Here is a 21,967-nt window from a genome sequence, read left to right as displayed (position 1 = left end):
GTAAATTCTGAAAAGCCATATAATAGGGATGCTATGTATCTTCAGATGATTGCATATAGTACAATAGCATTCTGCTTAGATGTTACTGTTCTTCGTAATTCTTACATGTGTTAGAAGCCAACCCTACCTACTCACCCTCACTTCTCAAATACTTGAAATTTCTTCTGAAATAGTTCAGGTTTATTTTATGATAGGTACTGCTATCTCTAGCTGTAGTCATGTTCATTTTAACACTGAGTTGAAGGCTTCAGGATCTAACACTGCATTTTCTTCCGGCTTGTTTAACTCTCTCTTAAGTTTGATCTTACTTCTCTGAACTACTTGCTTCTCATTATTTCAGAGATCAGTGAAACTAACATATTTTGTGTAAATTACAGTAATACATTCAACCATTAAGTTTGCCATAAAATTGCCTTTGTGGATATACTTTGCAAAAATTGGAAAATATTACAGTGAAGTGTGTTGCCTCCATGTCCTGTGAAAGATGCATGTGCTTTTCTGAATAGTAAGTGCAAGTTTTATGTAATCAAACTAATCTTTAATTTGGCAAAAAGTAGTTTTTAGCAGATAGAAAAGGGTTGGTTTCATTTTGCTCAGTATGTTATTTGTAGTCCTGCTCTGCTATAGTACTGAGATATTAATGTATTTAAATAATGTAATTTCTTATTTGCTTTTAGGAGAATGACATCTTCCTGGGCTGGGAAAAGGGAGCTTACAAGAAATGGGGAAAGAGTAAGAAAAAGTGCTCTGATCTAACACTAGAGGAAATGAAAAAACAGGCTGCTGTCCAGTGTCTTCGCTCTGCTTCTGATGAAGTAAGTTTGGACTATTTAATAGATTCTGTCCTTGTTTGTGCTAGATATATTTTGCTTGTGATGCTTGTATTTTAATTTGTGGCTTCTTAAAGTGCTAGTTTGCCAAGAGTTCTCCAAGAATTCTTTAGTTTTATTTAGTGAATTATGAAATTGGTGTATGTTAGAATGATTTCACAAGAGATTCTGTACTATGTAGTGTCATGCTTTCCTTTCTGTAAACCCTTCTGTATTCTTGTCAGGGGCACCAGTTTGAGTTGAAATTACCACAAAGATTTGCATAAAGGTAATCCTAAAAATTCTAAGTTGACTTTGTGTTGTGTGTGGATAGGAAGGACTGGAATATGTGGACAGAAGCCATCTTGCTCTGTGCATGCAACACGTGCAATCCAGAATTCCTAAATAAAAAGCCATGTGTAGTAGCAAATGTTCACTTTCCAGGTTACATGATTGAGTGGAAGTGGAGTTGAAGTGCACTGACTAGAGCAGGTGAGGAGAGGTGAAGGCAGCAGTTGAATGAAGATAACAGAGGCAGCAGATATTGTGTAGTTGAGCAGAAAATGGACAAAGGGAGAGGCAGTTGAAGGCAGTGTTTAAAAACAAAGAATGATCTGTAGCACAAGTTAAAGGAAGCTCTCAGGGAGATTTTTCAGACAGCAAAAATGGGAAACTGTTTTTTTAGTTTACAGAACTATAAATACTCTGATCTGTCACTGCTGTAAGAAGAAAACGACCCCACCTCTGTAGCCTGGTTGCGTTCCTGCTTTCCACACCTTCCTAGTCATAGCTTGTGCTTGCACAAGCATTTGGGTGGTTATGTGGACAACTGGTTTGGGAAAATAAATCAGTTTCCTGAGATCAACCTGGTTGGGGCAGAGGAAATGTTAACCCAGAGAGGTTTCCTGGTCAGATTGGTGGCACAGGCACTTGTGCCAGCAAGGCTGTGGAAAAGTAATCAAGGAAGTGGGGAAAATTTGGTGATTATTCCCACCACCTTCCACAGTGTTACCATCACATTCTTGCTCACTGTGAAGCTACTTGAGTATTTGTTCAGTTACCAAATTGCTAATTGACTAACTGGGAGATTTCTGACCTCCCATTTTCCCATTACTTATTATCCTAACAAAGTGATGCAAAGTACAATTTTGTTGGTAATTTGCTCTGCTCTCAAAGTTGCAGAATATTGAGGTCAGCACTCTAACTACCATAGAAGTTAATTTGAATATGAAACAAATACAGAGAAATAATTGCAAGAAGTAATGTCTTTCTGGAGGATATGTTTGTTTTTGTATGCTCGTTTTATGAACAATAAAATATAGGTCTGATACATACTACAGGAATACTGATGATTGATTCTTAACTTCAGAAATTACACTCTTGATACATGTCCACATAGCTGAAAATAACAAGCATCACTTAGAACTACATTTATGTTATATAGAGAAATTTAGTTGCAGAGCTAAAGGAAGGAGGTGAATTTATTAATAATCTTTGACAGAGAAGGGAAGAAACTATTCAACTACTGTTCTGAAAGAATAAAACTACATGAGATCTGAAAGGTTGAAAAATAACTTCACCTTTGACCTCTGTCACCTTGTCAAATCTTTAGTGTTCATCATTAACCTATAATCTGCAACCTGTAGACTTATTTCAGAGCTGTTTTGACTTCTGTTGCCTGCTCATACAATTAAACTTGTACATTTTTTGTCATTAATGAAATTGCAGGTCATAATTTTAATAATGTATATTTAAACAGAGAATTGAACCTTTAAACCTTTTAAAAAATGTTTTTACTTAAAGCTGCTTTGTAGATGGTTTAACACTTGCATTGCATGAAAGAAATAAAAAATTTTTAATTTTTTCCCCAAAATTAAAGGGAAGTTATACTTTAAAGTAACTTGTAAGATATCTTTTATTTCTGATTTTTGAAACACATTTCTCATGTTGTTGGGTTTTTGTATTTAAGTTTGTGTGCTGGTCTGATGGGAATTATGAATAGATTTTGGACCGTGAAAGATAATGTTAAAATAATATTTGTGCTGAGACATTCAAGCTGCTCCATACAATGTTCATGGTTTCGTCTCTACAAAAAGATAAAAATACTCTGAACTGTAGCTGAAGTTGTAGATTGGTTGTGTGTAAGGAATATTTATAAAAATTGTTGAGATACAAATAAATACTTTTTTTCTAGTACCACTTCAATTTTTTTAAAATAGTTTTCTGAATTGTCTGAGACATCTGAGAACCTGTGATTTTTTTCTTGTCAGATGAGGTAGATGTGTTCATTAGGATGTTCTCTTTTTGCATGTAGCCTGATAAATAGTCCACATGGGCAGTTATGGAGCTTGTTTATAGTTTTGCTTACCTTCTGTGATCCCTTTTTCAAAGTAGGTGTATGCAGAAAGGCCAATCTGCTCACATGGATATGGAACACTTGCTCTTCCGGCCAAATCTCTTCTGTCAACCTTAGTATTGGAGTAAAACAAGCAAGTTTGACTCCCTTTATTGGGAGTAATTGGAAAAAAAGTCTTAGTGGATTTTAACTTGAATATATTTAAATAAAATCGTATTTAATTGAAGTGATTACAGTGTTTACCCTGTGTGTGTCTGTAGACAGAGTGTATATACACATGTGTGTATAGGCACACACAAACACACACGAAAGAGCCAAAACAGGATGACAATTCAATGAAGACTTTAGGATTTTGCAGCCTGATCATTTTAGAGAGAAAAGTGTGCAGAGGATGAAAAGGTAATGAGGGTCAGTAGTAACTTTTCTGACTCTCATAGAAAATTACAGAGATGTGGTTAATGTATTTTTGATTTTCGCATTTAATGCAAATCAATAACATGTTAAGAAATGGCAGACAGCTTGCCTCCTCCCCTACCAGTAACCAAAAGCCATGAAATTGGTGATCACTTCAAAAAGGTGCTTGATGGAGAGAGGAAGTCATAAAATAGATTATATGAAAATTGGCTTGATAGCAGTAAGTACCTTTTTTGTCAGACTGTTTAGTGGTTGAAACATGTATTTTGAAATAACCTTTTGTGGATTTTCATTTCCATAGTATTCATTCTTAGGGTACTTCATTTATACATTTATACTTCATTTATATTTTACATTCATACTTAGGTGCTTCATTTGGTAGCTTAGTTTTGCTTGACTTCTGTTCTGCCTCTTGTGTTAAAAAGAGTAATGCTGTAAAACACTAATCTGGACAGAAATATAGGGTTCTAGTTTTAATTTCACAGTGCTGAAAACAAAGATCTGACTTGAAGAAGCCTTAGTTTGGTGTTTATTTCTAAAACATTTCCTGCATTGTGGAGAATGAAAAGTCAGAGAAGCTGCTCTGCCTCACTGTGTCTTTGCCATGGCAGAGCCTGTTGTGGACTAAGTGTGTTTGTGAGGAGGCCTGATTCTGACAGGCACCATCTGGTATATGTAAGAATGCAAATTGTTAATGGATGTACGTTCTGAGGACAGTATTTTTTTGTGTGACAAGCATTTTGGTGTCTCAGATATGCTATATTTGTATGAATGAGTCTTTGGCTGCAGATGCTCTTGATGCAGTCAGGAGCAAAGGAAATGTAAGTACATTGCAACTTGCCAGAAAATGGAGACAGAATGATGGTGAGAAAGATTTTTAAGACAAGTACGTTAATGTAGCAATCAATTGATATTCTTACTGTAGTTCTAAAGTTTGTTTTTTCTGAAACACTTCCATAAATAGCAGTTTAAAGACATGCTGAAGAATTGCTCAAATTTTAAAAAGCTTGTTAATATTGACCTTGAGTAGAGATTTTGTCTTAATTTTTGTCCTGCTAAAATATGGAAGAAATTTTAAAATGTTGTTTTGCAATTAACTGCTCAAGTAAGATATCCATTCTAATGAAACATTGGATAAAAAGTCCTAATGTTTAGGACTGGGGAATATTAAAAGTCCTTTGATGAAAATAAAAAATATTATCCTGAAATTACTGCCTCAAATTTTAAGTAAAAATGGCTGATCTGCCAACATTAAATAGCTTGGTGGTTAGTTTTGTTGTTGTTGTTTGTGGAAACATGGATCAGTTTGTTCAGGTGCAAGTGGAGGTTCTTTTTTTTTCTTTTTTTAAAACCTCCTGAAAGTACATTATTTTGTATTTGAATAATGAGACTTGTCAATGCTTGTCTTGTTATGGTAGAAAGACAGAAAGAAGTATCTTTGAGACTCAGAAATTTATTAGAAATTCATGTGTGTCACCTATTACAAGGTAGATACTGTGAGCAAGGTTGGAATTAGAGGTTACTTATGGAGACTGATACATGTAAGACTTTTCAATAGGTATATTTCCTAGTAATAATATTGAAATTACTTATGTGCCTGTCCATTGGTCACAAATCCAAGCTTAATTACCTTGTACCTGACTATTTTTCTGCTAAAATTTGCATTGTTTGGTAGAGCGAGCAGGTCTGCTCTGTGTTGTTGCAGTTCCAGTGGAGGGCAGTTCGGTCACCAAACGCTTGCAGTGTGACACGTGAGGCTGCACCCCAAGATGGTGCCAGAGTTTCAGTTCGACCAGTTGCTGTGTCCTTCTACTGAAATGTGTGAGGGCTTTTTAAGAATGAGCAAAGGAGACAACTTCCTGTGATCTGACTTTCTGCAGGGATGAAACCAGTGCTCCGAGAGTCTTTCCTCCTCCCAGTGTGGGGGGCCACTTTACCTAAGCTGGTCCACAGCACATCCTGAGACAATCCTAGTGCCCAGTGCTGCTGATCTCCCAAGGCCTGTCATAATGGGATTCAGGCAGTGTGGCCTATTCTGAACTAACCAAGCTCTCAAAATCTGCTAACATGAAATAGTGTGCAACATGTTAAAGCAAGAGCTAGTCTTGGTTGATAGATTCCATAATGAATTTTGAAAGAGAACTACTCTGATAGATTTGACAAGAACACACAGTGCTTCCATCCCACTGTTCTAAGAAATTACTGCTTGGGGATAACATAGAAATATAATTGGTGAAACTTTGTAACAGTAATTTCTTTTAAATTACTCAGGTGTGGGCATGCTAACAGCATAGAGCATTGGCTTTGTTACTTTGAGTCATGAGGGGGGACTATAACTCTTCTGATACTTGTGTTATCATATGGGACCACATAGAGGAGCAAGTGTGGCTCTAGTGAACAGCTTTGTTAAAAATTTAAAATGATAATTTTATTCTCAAATGTGCCTTGCTTTCAGCACAAACTTGAGATGTGTCTAAAATAAGATTTTATTGAAATTTTCTTAGTGTTTGTCATCTTTCTTACTCAAAGTGCAGAACTGTCAAACTTTCATAGCATGATAGAATCCTAGAATGGTTTGATTTGGAAGGAGCCTTAAAGATCATCTCATTCCAACCTCCTGCCATGGGCATGGACACCTCCCACTAGACCAGTTTTCTTGGAGCCCCATCCAGCCTGGCCTTCAACATTTGTAGGGGTGGGGCATCAATGCTATAGTTCTGCACATAAACCTTCTTTGAAGACATAATCTGCTAATCCAGGCCAAATTAATAAATTGGTTATGATTGCACATCTGAGCATATTTTTATTGATGGTTTACTTTAGCCAGCTATTGCTGCCTTCAGAGATTATGGTATCTGTGTGACATTTGGCCTAAGGCACTGTTGCATAATCTGCTTTACACTTTGCAATAGTGATAGAGAACTGAGGAAAAGACTTCTGGAGTTTGTAGCAAGGGAACAGTCTTTCTTTTCCTCTTAGGTAGAATGCCACCTTAACTAGACATTTTAAAATTAATTTTAATCACTGATTTATTCCTGCTGTTCCCTGCTTCTCTAATGTAAGCCAGTGTTAATTAGGTAATACACACAGACAACTACACTGGGATACCAGGGAATCAGGTTGTAAACATCAGGTGGTTTCTTGAGTGATTTAAATGACACATTTTTGTATAACTAGAAGTGACATGAATGAGAGTGTTAAGGTAAAGATATGGGACATTGCAAGAATGAATCAAGTTGTGTAAAAGCCATCTTAACGAATCAGAAAAGTGAATGTTGAAAAATTGAATTTATTAAAGCAAAAAAATGAAGTTAAGATTCCAAAAGAGCCTTAATGCTTCTTGAAGCATGTATGCTGACTAGCTCAGTAGTTAGCATTTCCATGTGTCTGATTGTTCAGAGTCTTTGCTGGACAATGCCAAAACACTTCAGAAAGTCAGTGAATATTATCTTTCTTTTGAGTTGTATCCAGGGATATACTAGCAGTTTCCAGAACACGCAGCATTATTTAGGAAAGAATTTTAAAAATAACTTCAGATACTATATAGGAAATGAAAGTCATTTGTCTTGCCAATGTAACCATCACAGAATAGATTAATTACAATAAATCAATTTCTTTTTCTTTATTACTATGGCATTAAACAGATATTCATAGTGCCACATATCTGATTTGTCTTGTTACTGAAGCCTCTTTGCTGTCTGTAATAGTGACATTAATTGAAGTTGACAAAACTTTTAATTATTCCAATTTTTGTATGTGCTTTCTCAATATAGAAAAGATACATATTGAACTGGAGAAATTCCTTGTGGAAGCTTATTCTACACAAAAATGGCGTCATAAGCATTATTTCTGATAGTACAGATGACTGTCTTGGAGGCTGAAAGTAGGTGTTCAGTGTGATTGAAAGTTATATCACCTTGTATGTGCTTCCAATGAAAATGGGACCAGTGGGGCATGGCAGATGTGTCCTCACACAGCTTCTCTGCTAAGCCTGGGACAGAAGCAAAGTTGGCGTATGCATTTCTTGGAGGGAGGAACAGCACAGTCTTTCAGGCACAAAGGAGTGGCAAGGAAAATGCCAGAGGAGTTGGTTACAGAGCTCTCCTGAATAATGCCCTGTGTTCCCTCACTGAGCAGTGTTATTAGATTATAATTTTCCTTAATGCAGAACAATAATTTTCACCAAAAATTTGACTTGGGGGTCCATTATGAATTCTTATCATATACACAGGCAAACTTGAACAAATTTGGCAGAGCACCTGCTGGGGAAAATTCAAGTGTCCTTCCTTCAATTCACTTGCAGCAGAAAAGAGCCTTTGCATAATTGGTGGGAACACACTTTACGAGCTTCTCCCATTTCGTTGATAATACAGATAAGAACATTTTAGCATGGGCAAGCTGAAGTACTGTGATTAAGTGAAATCTCATCAGCACTGCTTACAAGGATAGCAAGTCTGTTGTGGCTTTGAAGTCAGCATGTTTGTTTGTATGTGATGAATAATAATCAGGAAGAATAGTTTCTAGTGAGGAATTATCCTTTCTTGGGGGGATAACTTCTATTTCAGTGTAGCCTGCTATGGGAGGGATCTAAGAGAATTAAGTTTTAAATAACAGAAGTCAGATTAGCTGCTCTAGTAACCTACATTTAGGGGATAGCATGTTCATTTGAAGTTAATTTGAGCCGGCAGATGATCTCTTTTATCTAGAATTAGTAAATAACATGTGCTATTTATTATCTCTCTCTCTCTCTTAGAAGGTGTTGTGTGAAGTGGTGAATCATAGCTCTGGAATCTGAGCTTGATCCTAGCTATGTGCTAGATATGTAATTTACCTTTCCAAATGTTGTTTTAATACCAAAGACAGAATTAAGAGAGCTGCAGGGAAGAATTTTTATTTCCTTTTTGGAGAGCTATTGCTCTTGTATTTCTTAAAATAGATTGGATTTTTGTCAGTTTGCTTGGAAATTGATATTCTGATGTCACACATTGTTTGAAGATTACTTTGGATCAAGTATTCATGAGCCCCAAAAAGAGAAGTTAATAAATAGAATCTGTTTTTCTGATTGGTCCAATATCTTTGTTGAAAATCATTATGTATTCCAGTGAGATAAAGATTTAATTATGTTCTTACTTCTAAAGGGTCAAAAATGTTGTACGTACTCTTAAATGTTTCTTAGTGCCATCCACGTTATTATGATGGAAAAAAATTCCATTATGCAACCTAGAACCTTATTTTGTTCCTTTGATGAACTCCACCTGGGTTGAACACCCCAGAGAAGCTACTGTTTTAATGGATTGATTTATTTATTCATTTATTCATTCATATAGTGCTGATCTTGGGCCAAGATTTTTTTAGTCTTTTTTTCAGTCTGTCTTGAGCACCTCTTTTGAGAGTACTTGTAATCAGATGAATTATACTGTGTCAGAATGTTAAAAAATGAAAACCTAGTCTTCTAACTTTCTCTCATCATCCTACAAAATATAGAAATAGATGTGTGGTTGCAGTGAATCACATTTTCTGCCTTAGTTCACGTGGCTTAACAGCTGATTCATATAGGAAAGCTGTCTAATTCTGCACTTGGTGACAGGAGACGTGCCAAGAAAACGGCCCTGGTACAGTCACAATGCCATCTTCTCTGGAGAGCCCTATGGCCCGTTAAATCTGTGATTTGAAACTATTAATATATTGATTTACTTTAACTTCCAGATTGCTTAAACTTGTATTTTGTGAAAGGAGTGTCAGTGTTCTCTAGGTTATCCTCTTTCAGCAGGGGTTTGGACTAGATGATCTCCAGAGGTACTTCCCAACCTAAACAAATTCTGTATGTTTGGGAAAAGGAAATGAGAATTTGTTTTGAAAGTGTAAGCTAGAAAGCTCTCAAAAGTCTAATAGCAAATGAGTGATTATTTTAATTGTTCAAGTAAAAGGAATTGTAATGCTTTTGCTTTTCAACAAGATTGAAGAGGGTAAGGACCTTTCCCTGTACCTTACAGGCCTGAAGTAACAAGCCATATTTAGTAAATATTTGCACTGCACAGTTCAAAGCTTCTGGAGGAAGCTTTTAACTTATGTTAGACTAGAGGCAAAAAAACTGAACCTGCCAAAAAACCTAAAGCCAAACAGCATCTCCCTAAAACAGCACTTCCATTTAGGTTGTACAATCTGGCGGAATTTTTCAGTTTCTGTGTCTATATTCATGGTCTGTCAGATGTGGAAAATCTCCTTCTAAGTACTGGCTATCAGAAGTTTATTTTCCTTTGTTTTGTCCAGAAGGCTTGGCTATTGCATATGTGCGGACCTGCAGGACAAAGTATATGTTTGCAGGGCATTTTTTTGTTGGAAATATGAGACCCATAACCAGTTGATATTACTGGGTGATGGGAAGAGGTGAAAGCTCAGTGCAAATGAAAAATTTTGTTGAACTATCCCCTTCTCAGTTACATAGTATAGCTATGTGAAATAATAGTGGTGCTGTTTGTGATCAAATTCAGGAAAAATTTCTTAAATTTTCTGGTTGGTGACTGTGCTGTGCTTGTTTGAAACATCCAGAAGTAACCTGCTAGCAGAGGTGAATATCAGTTAAGAATTCAAGTGATTTGTCAAGCATATGAGAGGAGCTAATGTTTCACAGCTTCTTACTCAAAACTGTGAATACACTGAAGCCAGTGCCCACTATTAACATAGGCAACAGTTTTTAGTGAATTTCAGTTTGGTGCACTTAATGAAGGATTTCTCCATGGTTCACAATATAACTGAATATTTTAAATTTATAACAACTACGTTCAGAAGTAACTAACTACACTTACAGATTTAATATCTTCTGGGGACATTTTCTGCAGCTATACAGAGGTGTGAATGTACTTATGAAAGCAATTGGACTGCTTTAGGCTAATGAGTTACCACTTGTCATCTCTGACTGCTCTACTTCCAAAGTAGAGTGTGTTCAAAAGGTCTTTGATTTAATATTTGACATTATATGTATATTGTATATATATACATATATATATATATATATGTGTGTGTGTGTATATATATATATAAAATAAAATATATATATATATATAAAATATATATATGTATGTATGTATGTATGTGCTTGTGTGTTTAGGAAAAAAAAATCCAGCCTCAAAAAGAAGTCAAAAGTACCAAACATATTTACAAATATGTATAAAAATGTGTGTGAGCTTTGCTGTTCTGTTTTCTTTTTTTAAATTGGTGTTATTCTTCATTATTCAGAACTGCATTAATTAGTCTCTGAATAGGGTCATGGTGGTCAGTAAGGAAGACAGTGGTTATTGGAGTCCTGTAACTCCAGCAGTCAGATTGGCTGTTCTTGTTCATGCTGGGTGAGTTCAGAAGCTTAATTTATCTGTTAGCACCATCACTCCTATGCCAGTAACATAACACCTATCCTTTATGTAATCCTTCCCTTGCTGCAGCCAGCTGATAAAAAGCCAAAAAGAACAACTTTTGGTGAAACTGGATATACGTTAAAGTAGGGGAAGGAAAGAGAAATATGTTAAAAACAGTAGAAGAGAATAAAATATGTTTGGTGTGCAGGAAATACTGTTATGCAAAATGAAAAATACAAATTAAAAAATTATGCGCTGTCCTTTGTAATTCAAAAGAGAGATATAGGTTGGTGGAAATCTAGGCCAGGCAATTTTGAGATTTAAGCGTTTCGTGATGGAATTACAAAAGCAATCATGATTGGGCACTACAATTTCCACATTTCAAAATGTTTATAAGGTGCTCCAGTATTTGTACTGTACGGGGACTGTCTTTAAATTTGAACATGAGCAAAGTTATTCAAGCAGATCACCTGGTTTTGTTAGCTAGCTGTGTCCTGTTGAACCAAGCCAGTGCCTGGAAAGTGTTACTTTCAGGCCATGGGGCTGTTACAGCTACAAGGCATTAAGGTAAACAAGAAAAAAAGTAACTAAATCTCACATTCTGAGAACACCAGTGTTCTCAGTGTTATATATGAAATAACTGCCATGGCATTTGTTGCATTAAGTCCGCAGCACGTTTTCGCGTGCTGCGGTGAGCAGTTGATCAGGGGGTCTCTGGAGCCCTGGCGTTCCGCACAGTGGGTCCCACCCCCGTTTTTTTAAAGCGAGCGCTGTCTCCTCCAGCGCCGTGCAGGACAGCGGGCGGCGCGTCAGCTGACTCAAGTATTAGTTTCATGGTCCAGGAGGAAATGAAGTGTTTGATTCCAAAAGTTTTCACTTCTTCGGTGTAATGGTAAGCATATTGTTGCTGGTTTGGGGCATTTTTTTAGCATGATGTTATATTAAGTTAAGGAAGTGAGTCTGTATTCCTTGGAGTGTTTGCTACAGGTGTCTGTTCGATTAGACAGTTTGGGGAGCTCAGGAAAACTAAGGCCAGCTCCTCCTCTGTTGACCTTTTTGAGGGAGGAGGGGGGAGTCAAAAGTGGTATGGGCATAAAGTGACAAATTATTACAACTAGATAGCTTTGTCCATATTACTGCCCTGCTTGGTTCTTGCTAAATGATTAAATTTATTCTGGTAAATTTACTGATATAGAAGATGCTTTCTGGAGTTTGATATTGCTAAGTCATCCTCAGTTAAGTATGCGGTATAAAGGTTTATATTTAGCACTTCAGTGCAGCAATACAATTAGGAATGGAACATTGCTTTCTTTCTCACTTGGCTGCAAATAATTAAAGTTTAGAGTTAGCATATAAATCATGGCTTCAGTGTATGATTTTTCTAGTGTGTTTTTTTGACAGTGAATTAAACAAGCTAGTCTGACTGAATAAATTAGTATTCTCTTTTTCATAATATTTGCTTGTGCTTTAGCAACATATATTCACATTTCTCAGCAATTTCTGAACAGCAATCAAGAGAGACAAGAAACTCTTAGATCTTGGAAAAATGAAATCTTTATACCACCCGGGTGACACAGCAAGTCAAACTCTTTTCTGTGCATTTCTGTAACTTGATATTTGATCAGCGTTGCCTTTGGAGAGAAAACATGTCCCATAACTATATGCACTATAAGACCATGTTAAATTCGGAAGATGAGATAATTTTCTTGGGGGTTTGTGTAAGTTTCTCCAAGTAAAATTGGAACTAGACTTCCAACAATGGAGTTGATATTGAGGAAACTGTGCACAGGATACAAGAAGCTGCATGGTCCTCCCTCATTACCACTCCCAGCTGTAGGATGACATGCAGGGGACCTCTGGTATCTTCCTCACTAATTCCAGATTGCTGTGTTTAGCTGTGATTCCAGCTCTGTTTGCTGTTATGGAAAGTGTGAAGTGCAATCTCCAAGCACAGTTCCTGTGCATCGAATAATGACAATACAAATACCCACACACTATCCACCTCACCTAGTTTTCTCCAACAGGAATGGTCATTTCAGGCTCTAAGTTGGTGTTTAGTATTTCACTGACTGGAATTCAAATTTTATTCCATTGGAGTGACATGGGGTTTTCCTCTGTAGGTAATACATTGGAATTTTTTGAGTGTATGTTTATTATGTAGAGGAATAAAGGAGGAAAAATAGAGGCTTATAGGAATATGAAGAAGGCGTTTATTTTTCCCTCTCCTGTCCTGTGTTGTTAATAACACAATGTTTAAAAAGAAAAAAAATAACTGGTCATTTTAAATTGTCAAGACTACAGAATAGGTTTTGCATACAGATGCTGTGGAAGCATTTCCTCTCCCTCTCTGCCACATATGTGGGTACACCTTCCTACTGTTCTCCTTTCCACCTTCATGCCTGATTTCTGTATCCTTTTAACAGTTCCATTCCCACAGGTATAAATTGTGCAACCAAAAGGATCAGGCTTAGCTTTTTGAAATGCACCTTAGTGATCAGTGGGTGATTGAACTTCTATCCTGAGACTCCTGGCTAAATCTGCAGCAATACCGTGCAGTAAATGTGACATGCTGTGTTTGCAAAGCCTTGGAAATCTAATGATGCAACAATGTGACCTGTAGTTTGAAACCTCTGTGTGAGTGTATCTTCGTGTTACATGGAATCATTTTGACCTCTAACTAATGTATTTATAGGATTGGATTTATACACATATTAATTTTTGTTGATTTTTTCATAGGTAGTTACTGTGCAAAAAGAAGGTATGTCTGCTGATACATATTTACTGTATTGGTATATTTCTTTGACATTAAAATTCTTTTTAGTAAGTTATGTTTTCTGTTTTTCTTTTCTTTTTTTTCCCACGTGATTTTGTTGTCATGCAGAGTTCTGGGATTGAAACGTTAGTGGAGGAGCTTTGCTCCAAACTGAAAGACCTTCAGAGTAAGCAAGGTGAGGAAAAAAATGTTTAAACTTCTGAGGCCATGTATTGTATTTATCAACTCTGCAACATTCTGAGACGGGGGTGGGTGTGGGCGAGTAGGTTGTTTTTCAGTAGCTTTTAGTACAGGTCATGCAATTTTAAAATACATTTGAATAATTTCGTTCAAATAATTTAAGCAATTTTGTATTGATATGCTTTATTTACTAAGAAATAGCCAGTCACAAATGGAGCTTTCTTCATGAAAAGCTATAACTATTCACATCCAGCTGTGCCTGCTTTTTTAGTCAATATTCCAAATTCAGCATCCCTCCTCCCTACCAAAAGTAATGAAAATAAAGTAGGCTTGATTCTATTCCTTTTGTGTATTGATGCTTGCAAAGAGCCCATTTGCCTCAGAATAATTATGTGGAAACTATTTGTTTGAAAAGCATCCAAATAACTACCACTACTTAAAATTTCTGGTCTGTAGGGGAATGATAATGGGCACTTTATTATGTCAAACTTAGGGAGGAGGGAGCATAATGTAAAGTTGTATTGTCTCCAGTGAAAGTTCATCACACATAAATGTTTGCTCAGGCACACAGCAGCAGCCTTGGACAGTTAGAGTAAAATTAATATGCTTATTATAAGTAGTATAAGTAGCTGTAAATAAGAGAAACATTTACCTCCTTAAAGCATGGTTTTAGCTGTTTCCATTCCCTGGTTTTGTTTGTGAACAGTAATCCTGAGTCAGCTCTTGGTATTTCATAATGCTGTGAATTTCTTCCTGAGCTAAGGTGATGTTGAGCATTTATTTTGAAAAAAAAAAAAAATAGTATGTCTCAGTTTGTTTTTTTTGTTTTTTTTTTTATTTTAAAGGTTTTGGTATAAAGCATTAGAACATCTTCAGTCACCTCTCACACAGGAAATATGCCTTTACAACCAAAAGCTCAGAAATTACTGCAAGGATATTTCCTTTTAGTGAAACACATGAGAAGTGTGTGGCCAATGATAAAAACATATAGTTAAATAGTTGATTTTTAAGAAATATTTTTTGTGTCTGTAGCGATGCAAGAATGAGATAAGGATTTGGATATGGAACAATTAAACATTCAGCAGGAATCCTCCCAGTGGGGCATTGCTAGCCATGAGGTTGCATGGAGCTGCTGGCCAGTTGTGTTTGGTCAGATTTGCAGGACTGGACAACTGTGAAAAACTTGAATCTTGGGTGGTAATTCATAATTTCTTAATGTTATTTACAGTGTTGTATGGAAATTATACTGCTATTACAGTTATACATTCTGGTGCTTTTTGTTAAATACTCTTATAAAGTACACTGGCTTTTTCAAATTTTTCTGTTAAGCATTTGGTATTTTTTTCCAAAACAGAGGAGAAGATTCACAAAAAGTTAGAAGGCTCTTTGACTCCTGAGACTGATTTATCTCCCACAGCAAAGGATCAAGTAGAAATGTATGCATTTTTTTTCCTATTATCTGAGATGCTTTTCTCTTTTTATTCACATATTTTAACACAGTGAAGTTAACTTAGTGGGGAATCTGGAGTTTTGTGGATATTAAGAAATGCATTTATTTTCAAGTCATCTCCTTTTGTTAATCTTGTATATTTAAATATAAGCACTTGGTACCATGGGCTACTTTAATTTCTGTCAAAGCCCAGACTGCTTTCATTTGACTGTATACAGAACTCAAACCATACTTTATTTTAGTTTCCTCAAGACTAAGTCAACCAGACAAAAACCTTTAAAACAACATTAATTGACATACAGAGTTACAAGGAGGGAATAATCTGTTTCCTGGATTCAGATCTCACTGTCTTCTATTGCAGAAATGGCAAACAAACTCTCTTCTAACCTTTAAACTCGTGATAACCAAAGTTATCTCCTAGTTAGCAAGTACCTGAGTCCAGTGTTACTGAACTACCCAGGAGTTTTGTCATTGACCTCTCTTGGAGATACAATGCTTCTGTATCTCTTAATAGTAGCAACAGCCTAGTAGAAACCTTACTGAATGGATGATCTGTCTTCAGGGAACTGATTGTGTCAATGTGCATTTAATTTATCTGACTTCTAAAAATTTTAAATAAGTTTTCATTGAAATATATGTGATTCAGTAAAAATCTCTCTACCACCAAATACATACTACTGTAAATGTTGCAGAAAACCATATTTTAATCTCTTGCATAAAGCTGTTAACCATCTTAAACTACTCAAAAACTAATCTTTTTTAATAGATTTTTCTTAATAACTGGATGATCAAACTACATAGAACTTAACAGATAGTGTCTCATTTCATAAATGAGAATTTTAAAAACTGAAATTCAGGACTGAATTAACTGAAATTCAGGACTTCCTCATTTATAATCTAAATCAAACATTTAAGACTAGTGAATTACCACATTATCTAATAAACCTGGAGGTACTTTTGTGAGCATCTACCGTTTCTCTCTACAGTGATATTTAGTAGTCTCTGAAAAGGAAATTGTTCTACTTGTATGCAGTATATTTCTAAACATATATTAATATAAAAACTTTTGAAGCTCATTTTAATTTTCCCTTTGATATCATTCAGATAGTGCAGTGAGTGGCATGTGCATATGTAGTGCAAACTAGATTTGTAGCAATTAGACTGGTAGTGTTTTGCTGTGTTTTTTACTGCTTATCTGAAGCTCTACAATCCAGATGTCCCTTTTGTTTTGCTTTCAGGTACTATGAAGCATTTCCTCCTCTCTCTGAAAAGCCAGTTTGCCTGCAGGAAATTATGACTGTATGGAATAAATCCAAAGTATGCTCTTACTCTAGCTCCTCATCTTCATCCACTGTTCCACCAACTAGCACGGATACATCTTCTCCAAAGGACTGCAATAGTGAAAGTGAAGTAACTAAAGACAGAAGTAATAAAGTATCTGCCACTGTACAGGAAAGAACCCAGCAGAAGAAGAGTAAAAACGAGAAAGAAAACAAGTTTAGTAACAGCACCGTTGAAGAGAAGCCTGTTCTGTACAAAAAGCAAGTCCGACATAAGTCTGAAGGAAAGATGCGTCCCCGCTCCTGGTCATCGGGATCCAGTGAGGCTGGCTCAAGTTCTAGTGGTAATCAAGGTGAATACAAGGCATCAATGAAATGTATTAAAGTGAGACACAAAACAAGAGAGGTTCGGAGTAAAAAAGGGCGGAATGGGCAGAGCAGGCTGTCAGTGAAATCTGCTGAAAAGGTTGATAGAAAAGTCCACAGCGGAAGCAGCAGCAGCAGCAGCAGCAGCGGGTCCATCAAACAACTGTGCAAAAGAGGTAAAAGGCCATTAAAAGAAATTGGAAGAAAAGAAGCTGGTGGTAGTGATGGAAAAGATTTGTATTTAGACAGTAGAAATGAAAAGGAATATAAAGAAGAGCCCTTGTGGTATACTGAGCCGATTACGGAGTACTTTGTTCCTCTTAGCAGAAAAAGCAAGCTGGAGACTACGTACCGCAACAGAGAAGATATATGTGGAGTAACATCAGAGGCTGTAGAAGAGTTGTCTGAATCAGTGCATGGTCTTTGTATTAGCAACAATAATACTCATAAAACATACCTCGCAGCAGGTACTTTCATCGATGGTCACTTTGTAGAAATGCCTGCAGTTCTAAATGAGGATATTGACCTCGCTGGGACCTCAATATGTTCTCAACCAGAGGACGACAAGTATTTAGATGATGTTCATCTGTCAGAACTAACACACTTCTATGAAGTGGATATTGATCAATCCATGTTGGATCCTGGTGCCTCAGATACGATGCAAGGGGAGAGTCGGATTTTAAATATGATTCGACAGAAGAGTAAAGAAAAAACTGATTTTGAGGCAGAATGTTGCATAGTGTTAGATGGAATGGAGTTGCAAGGGGAAAGTGCAATATGGACTGATTCGACCAGCTCTGTTGGTGCTGAAGGGTGGTTCTTGCAAGATCTTAGTAATTTAGCTCAATTTTGGGAGTGCTGTTCATCTTCTAGTTCTGGTGATGCAGATGGGGAAAGTTTTGGAGGAGATTCTCCAATCAGATTCTCCCCCATCCTCGACAGCACAATGCTTAATTCACACATGCTTGCTGGCAATCAAGAGCTCTTTTCAGATATTAATGAAGGGTCTGGTATAAACTCTTGTTTTTCAGTGTTTGAAGTGCAATGCAGTAACTCTGTTTTACCATTTTCTTTTGAAACACTCAACTTGGGAAATGAAAATGCAGATTCTAGTAGCACTGCTAATATTCTTGGGAAAACACAGTCTAGATTGCTAATATGGACCAAAAATAGTGCCTTTGATGAAAATGAACACTGTTCTAATCTTTCAACAAGAACCTGTAGTCCATGGTCACACTCGGAAGAAACACGTTCAGACAATGAGACTATAAATATTCCATATGAAGAATCCACGCAATTTAATGCAGAAGATATTAATTATGTAGTTCCTAGAGTGTCTTCGAATTATGTAGATGAAGAAATTCTAGATTTTCTGCCAGAAGAAACCTGCCAGCAACAAGCTAGAAGTTTAGGAGAAATGCCCACTTTGATTTTCAAAAAGAAATCTAAGCTAGAATCTGTCTGTGGTATTCAGCTAGAACAAAAAGCAGAAAGTAAAGACTATGAAACTACACAAGGGTGTAGGGAAAGCAGTCCACATGGAGATGGCTATAGCTCAGGGGTTATTAAAGATATTTGGACAAATATGACAGACAGAAATTCTGCAGCAATGGTAGAAATAGAAGGAATAGAAGATGAATTGTTTTCAACTGATGTAAATAACTATTGCTGCTGTTTGGATACAGAAGCAAAAGTTGAAACCCTCCAGGAACCCAATAAAGCAGTGCAAAGATCAGAGTATCACCTTTGGGAAGGTCAAAAGGAGAATGTAGAGAAGAGAGCCTTTGTCTCAAATGATTTATCAAAAGTAGATGGTGGTGACTATACCACACCATCAAAACCCTGGGATGTTAACCAGGATAAAGAAAACTCATTTATACTTGGTGGTGTGTATGGGGAGCTCAAAACATTTAACAGTGATGGAGAATGGGCAGTGGTGCCACCTGGTCACTCAAAGGGGAGCTTACTGCAATGTGCAGCTTCCGATGTGGTGACAATAGCTGGTACAGATGTTTTTATGACTCCAGGTAATAGCTTTGCCCCTGGCCACAGGCAATTATGGAGGCCGTTTGTATCATTTGAACAGAACGAGCAATCCAAGAGTGGAGATAACGGAATAAATAAGGGTTTTTCTTTTATCTTCCATGAAGACTTACTGGGAGCTTGTGGTAACTTTCAAGTCGAAGAACCAGGGCTTGAATACTCATTCTCTTCCTTTGACCTGAACAATCCGTTTTCACAAGTTCTTCATGTAGAGTGTTCGTTTGAGCCAGAAGGAATTGCGTCTTTCAGCCCTAGTTTTAAACCTAAGTCTATTCTGTGTTCTGATTCAGACAGTGAGGTTCTACACCCCAGGATATGCGGTGTTGATCGAACGCAGTACAGGGCTATACGGATTTCTCCGAGGACTCACTTTCGCCCAATTTCTGCATCTGAACTTTCTCCAGGTGGTGGAAGCGAGTCAGAATTTGAGTCAGAAAAAGATGAGGGAGGTATTGCTGTCCCTCCCCAGGTAGATGTATTTGAGGATCCACAAGCAGATCTCAAACCTCTGGAAGAAGATGCAGAAAAAGAAGGGCATTATTACGGAAAATCAGAGCTTGAATCTGGAAAATTTCTTCCCAGATTAAAAAAGTCTGGAATGGAGAAGAGTGCACAGACATCATTGGATTCCCAAGAAGAGTCGGCCGGGATGTTGCCAGTAGGAAACCAAGATCCCTGTTTAGAATGCAGTATGAAAGAATCTCTAGAAGGGAGAGTGGTGGAGAGCTCTAAAGTAAACTGCAGAATAGTGGAGCCACGTGAGGAGACTGGCAGGTTTTGCAGTTGTAAAGCAGGGTGTCATTTCCCCACGTACGAGGATAATCCTGTTTCTTCAGGAGAGCATGAAGAGGTATGTGGATATATAAAATTACAGAGTTTGCAGCTGGCAGCTGATAACCAGCAGTTTGTCATGTGACAGTTCAGTTTAAATGTTTGTGATTGTATAGATTTCTAGAAAATACAGTTTTGTAGAGAAACTGGAGGTTCCATCTGAACATAAGAATAAACTGGCTTTTATTGTAAGGGTGACCGAGTGCTGGCACTGGTTGCCCAGGAAGGCTGTGGAATCTCCATCCTTGGAGATTTCAAAAGACATCTGGACAAGGTCCTGGGCAGCCTGCTCTACTGGGCCCAGCTTGAGCAGGGGGAGTTGGATGTGATGACCTCCAGAGATCTTTTTGAACCTCAGTCGTTCTGTGATTCTGTGAAAAATTAGCCATCTTCAGGTATTTTGGTGTCATCTTGCATACCTTTAGAAATATATGCATGTGTACACTCATGTGACTTTAAAAATCTGTTTACCTTAGGTTTTTAGGTTATCTGATTTACATATAAAATGTTAAAACGTGCATAAATTTTGAGTAATGAAATATTACAGATTTTGATTCAAACATATTTTAAAATTCTGAAGAAAAAGATCTGAAGTCAGTCTTTTCAATATAGTTTCTTCCAAGTAGAAGTACTTGGAGTTGAACTACTGGATGTAAACTTCAGCAAAGAAAGACTTGTAAAAAGGCTTAATTGTCTGGAAATTAAAGCATCCTCTTGTCAGCATATAGTCAAAAAGAAATAAAATGTGGATGCAAAATATCCGTCACTACCACAGTACCGTAAGAAAGCCTCAGCATAACTATGAGTTAAGCTCAGAGGTTTCTTTCTGGTAATTGTAGACATTAATCAAGATAAAAAATCCTTTCTAGCCAAAAATACCCTGAATTTTTCTTGCTGTGAGCTCCCTCTGTTCTTGAGTAGAAACATTTAACTATCAAAATAAATTAGATGTGTGGCCAGCTCAGAGATATTTTCTGGATAGCTATAAGTTACATCTTACATTTTCTTTTCCTTACATTGTACATTTTCCTTTCCTCTTCAGCCTCCTCTTGCACATACTCAGCAGTTGTAGTATTTACATTTGGAGGAAGTTTTTCCATTTTCAGCTGAAGAGTTGCACCCAGCTTGTGTTGTGCAGTTGCATATTTCTCAATTATAAGTTTGAAACACTAACTCATACATAGGCAAGCTAACCTTTCTCTTGCTAAAACTAAAGCTCACCTTTTTGTTTAACAAAATCAGACTTTCTTCTTTTCCTTCTTCCTTATTTGTTTCTTCTGTCATCCTCCTTTAAATTAATTGCTTCTTTTTCCATCATCAGTAAGTTGATAACTGCTGCTTGCACAAGAGAATCAAGTTTGTGACTTTTCCAGACCCTTTCTAGACCTCTTGGTTCCTGCAGCTCTGTTAAGTTAACAGAGAAGAAGTGGCTTCAAAAATCTTTACTGGAGTCTGGGAAGTTTGTGTTTGTGCCAGGCCTTGCAGAAAGAGTCATCAAAAAACTTAATGAACTTAGACTGTAAGTCAGAACAGATTATGGAATTGCCTTTTACCAGGAGTAAGTGAAATCTAACTTCATCATGCAGAAGGGCATAATGAATGAACTAGTGATTATTCAGTTATTTGTGACAGCAAGAGCCTGAAGTTCCTTCCAGCCCTTTTCAGATCTTCTTTCTGGATGTCTAGTGCTCTGTGAGGTTGCTTATTCTCATCTTCACTTCAACCACTTATCCATTCAAGAACCTAGTAAGTGGCTGGTATATACAGTGGTACCATAGTTTATGGTAGCTCTGAGGCTTGTAAAAGGTCTTTTGGTAGTGAACAGTGCTCAGAAAGCCCTGGTATTTCATTTTATTTAAGTTCCTAAGTGCAAAAGGAAAACTTACTGCTTCCCTTGCTCAGGTCACATGATTTCCTAGGCATTTTCATAGCTTCAAAGTGATAAACCACTGAGAAGTACCAAGGGCCAGCAGCCCTCTCAGCAGTCTAGACATCAGTTTGGTTTCCAATTAAGCTCTTCCTGAGGGCTTGGGGAGCTTGATTGCCCTCTAAGCTCAGACAGCCCGGGTTAACTTGTCCCCCTCTATCTACCATGTCTCAAGAAGGTATGTGC

General features: G+C 37.0%; 1 protein-coding gene across 12 annotated transcripts in view; it reads left to right on the top strand.

Annotated features, from left to right (window-relative positions):
• The window catches only part of KIAA0232 (KIAA0232 ortholog), a 66,223-nt gene that overhangs the window by 33,037 nt on the left and 11,219 nt on the right, over positions 1-21,967 (top strand). For 10 of the 12 annotated variants that reach the window (XM_041462276.1, XM_041462536.1, XM_041462017.1 and 7 more), the window contains 4 exons: positions 678-815; positions 13,813-13,879; positions 15,239-15,320; positions 16,573-19,873. In XM_041462276.1, coding sequence (XP_041318210.1) covers positions 768-815; positions 13,813-13,879; positions 15,239-15,320; positions 16,573-19,873 — 3,498 coding nt within the window. In that variant the 5' untranslated portion in view covers positions 678-767. Of the gene's footprint in view, positions 1-677; positions 816-11,733; positions 11,824-13,812; positions 13,880-15,238; positions 15,321-16,572; positions 19,874-21,967 lie in introns of those variants that run through there. The other 2 variants (XM_041462622.1, XM_041462708.1) reach the window with 2 other exon arrangements.

This window comes from Pyrgilauda ruficollis, unplaced genomic scaffold, assembly GCF_017590135.1.
Source record: "Pyrgilauda ruficollis isolate IOZ18807 unplaced genomic scaffold, ASM1759013v1 scaffold1, whole genome shotgun sequence".
NCBI lineage: Eukaryota > Metazoa > Chordata > Aves > Passeriformes > Passeridae > Pyrgilauda > Pyrgilauda ruficollis.
Note: the sequence above shows the minus strand (reverse complement) of the source record. Positions and strands in the feature narration are given on the sequence as shown.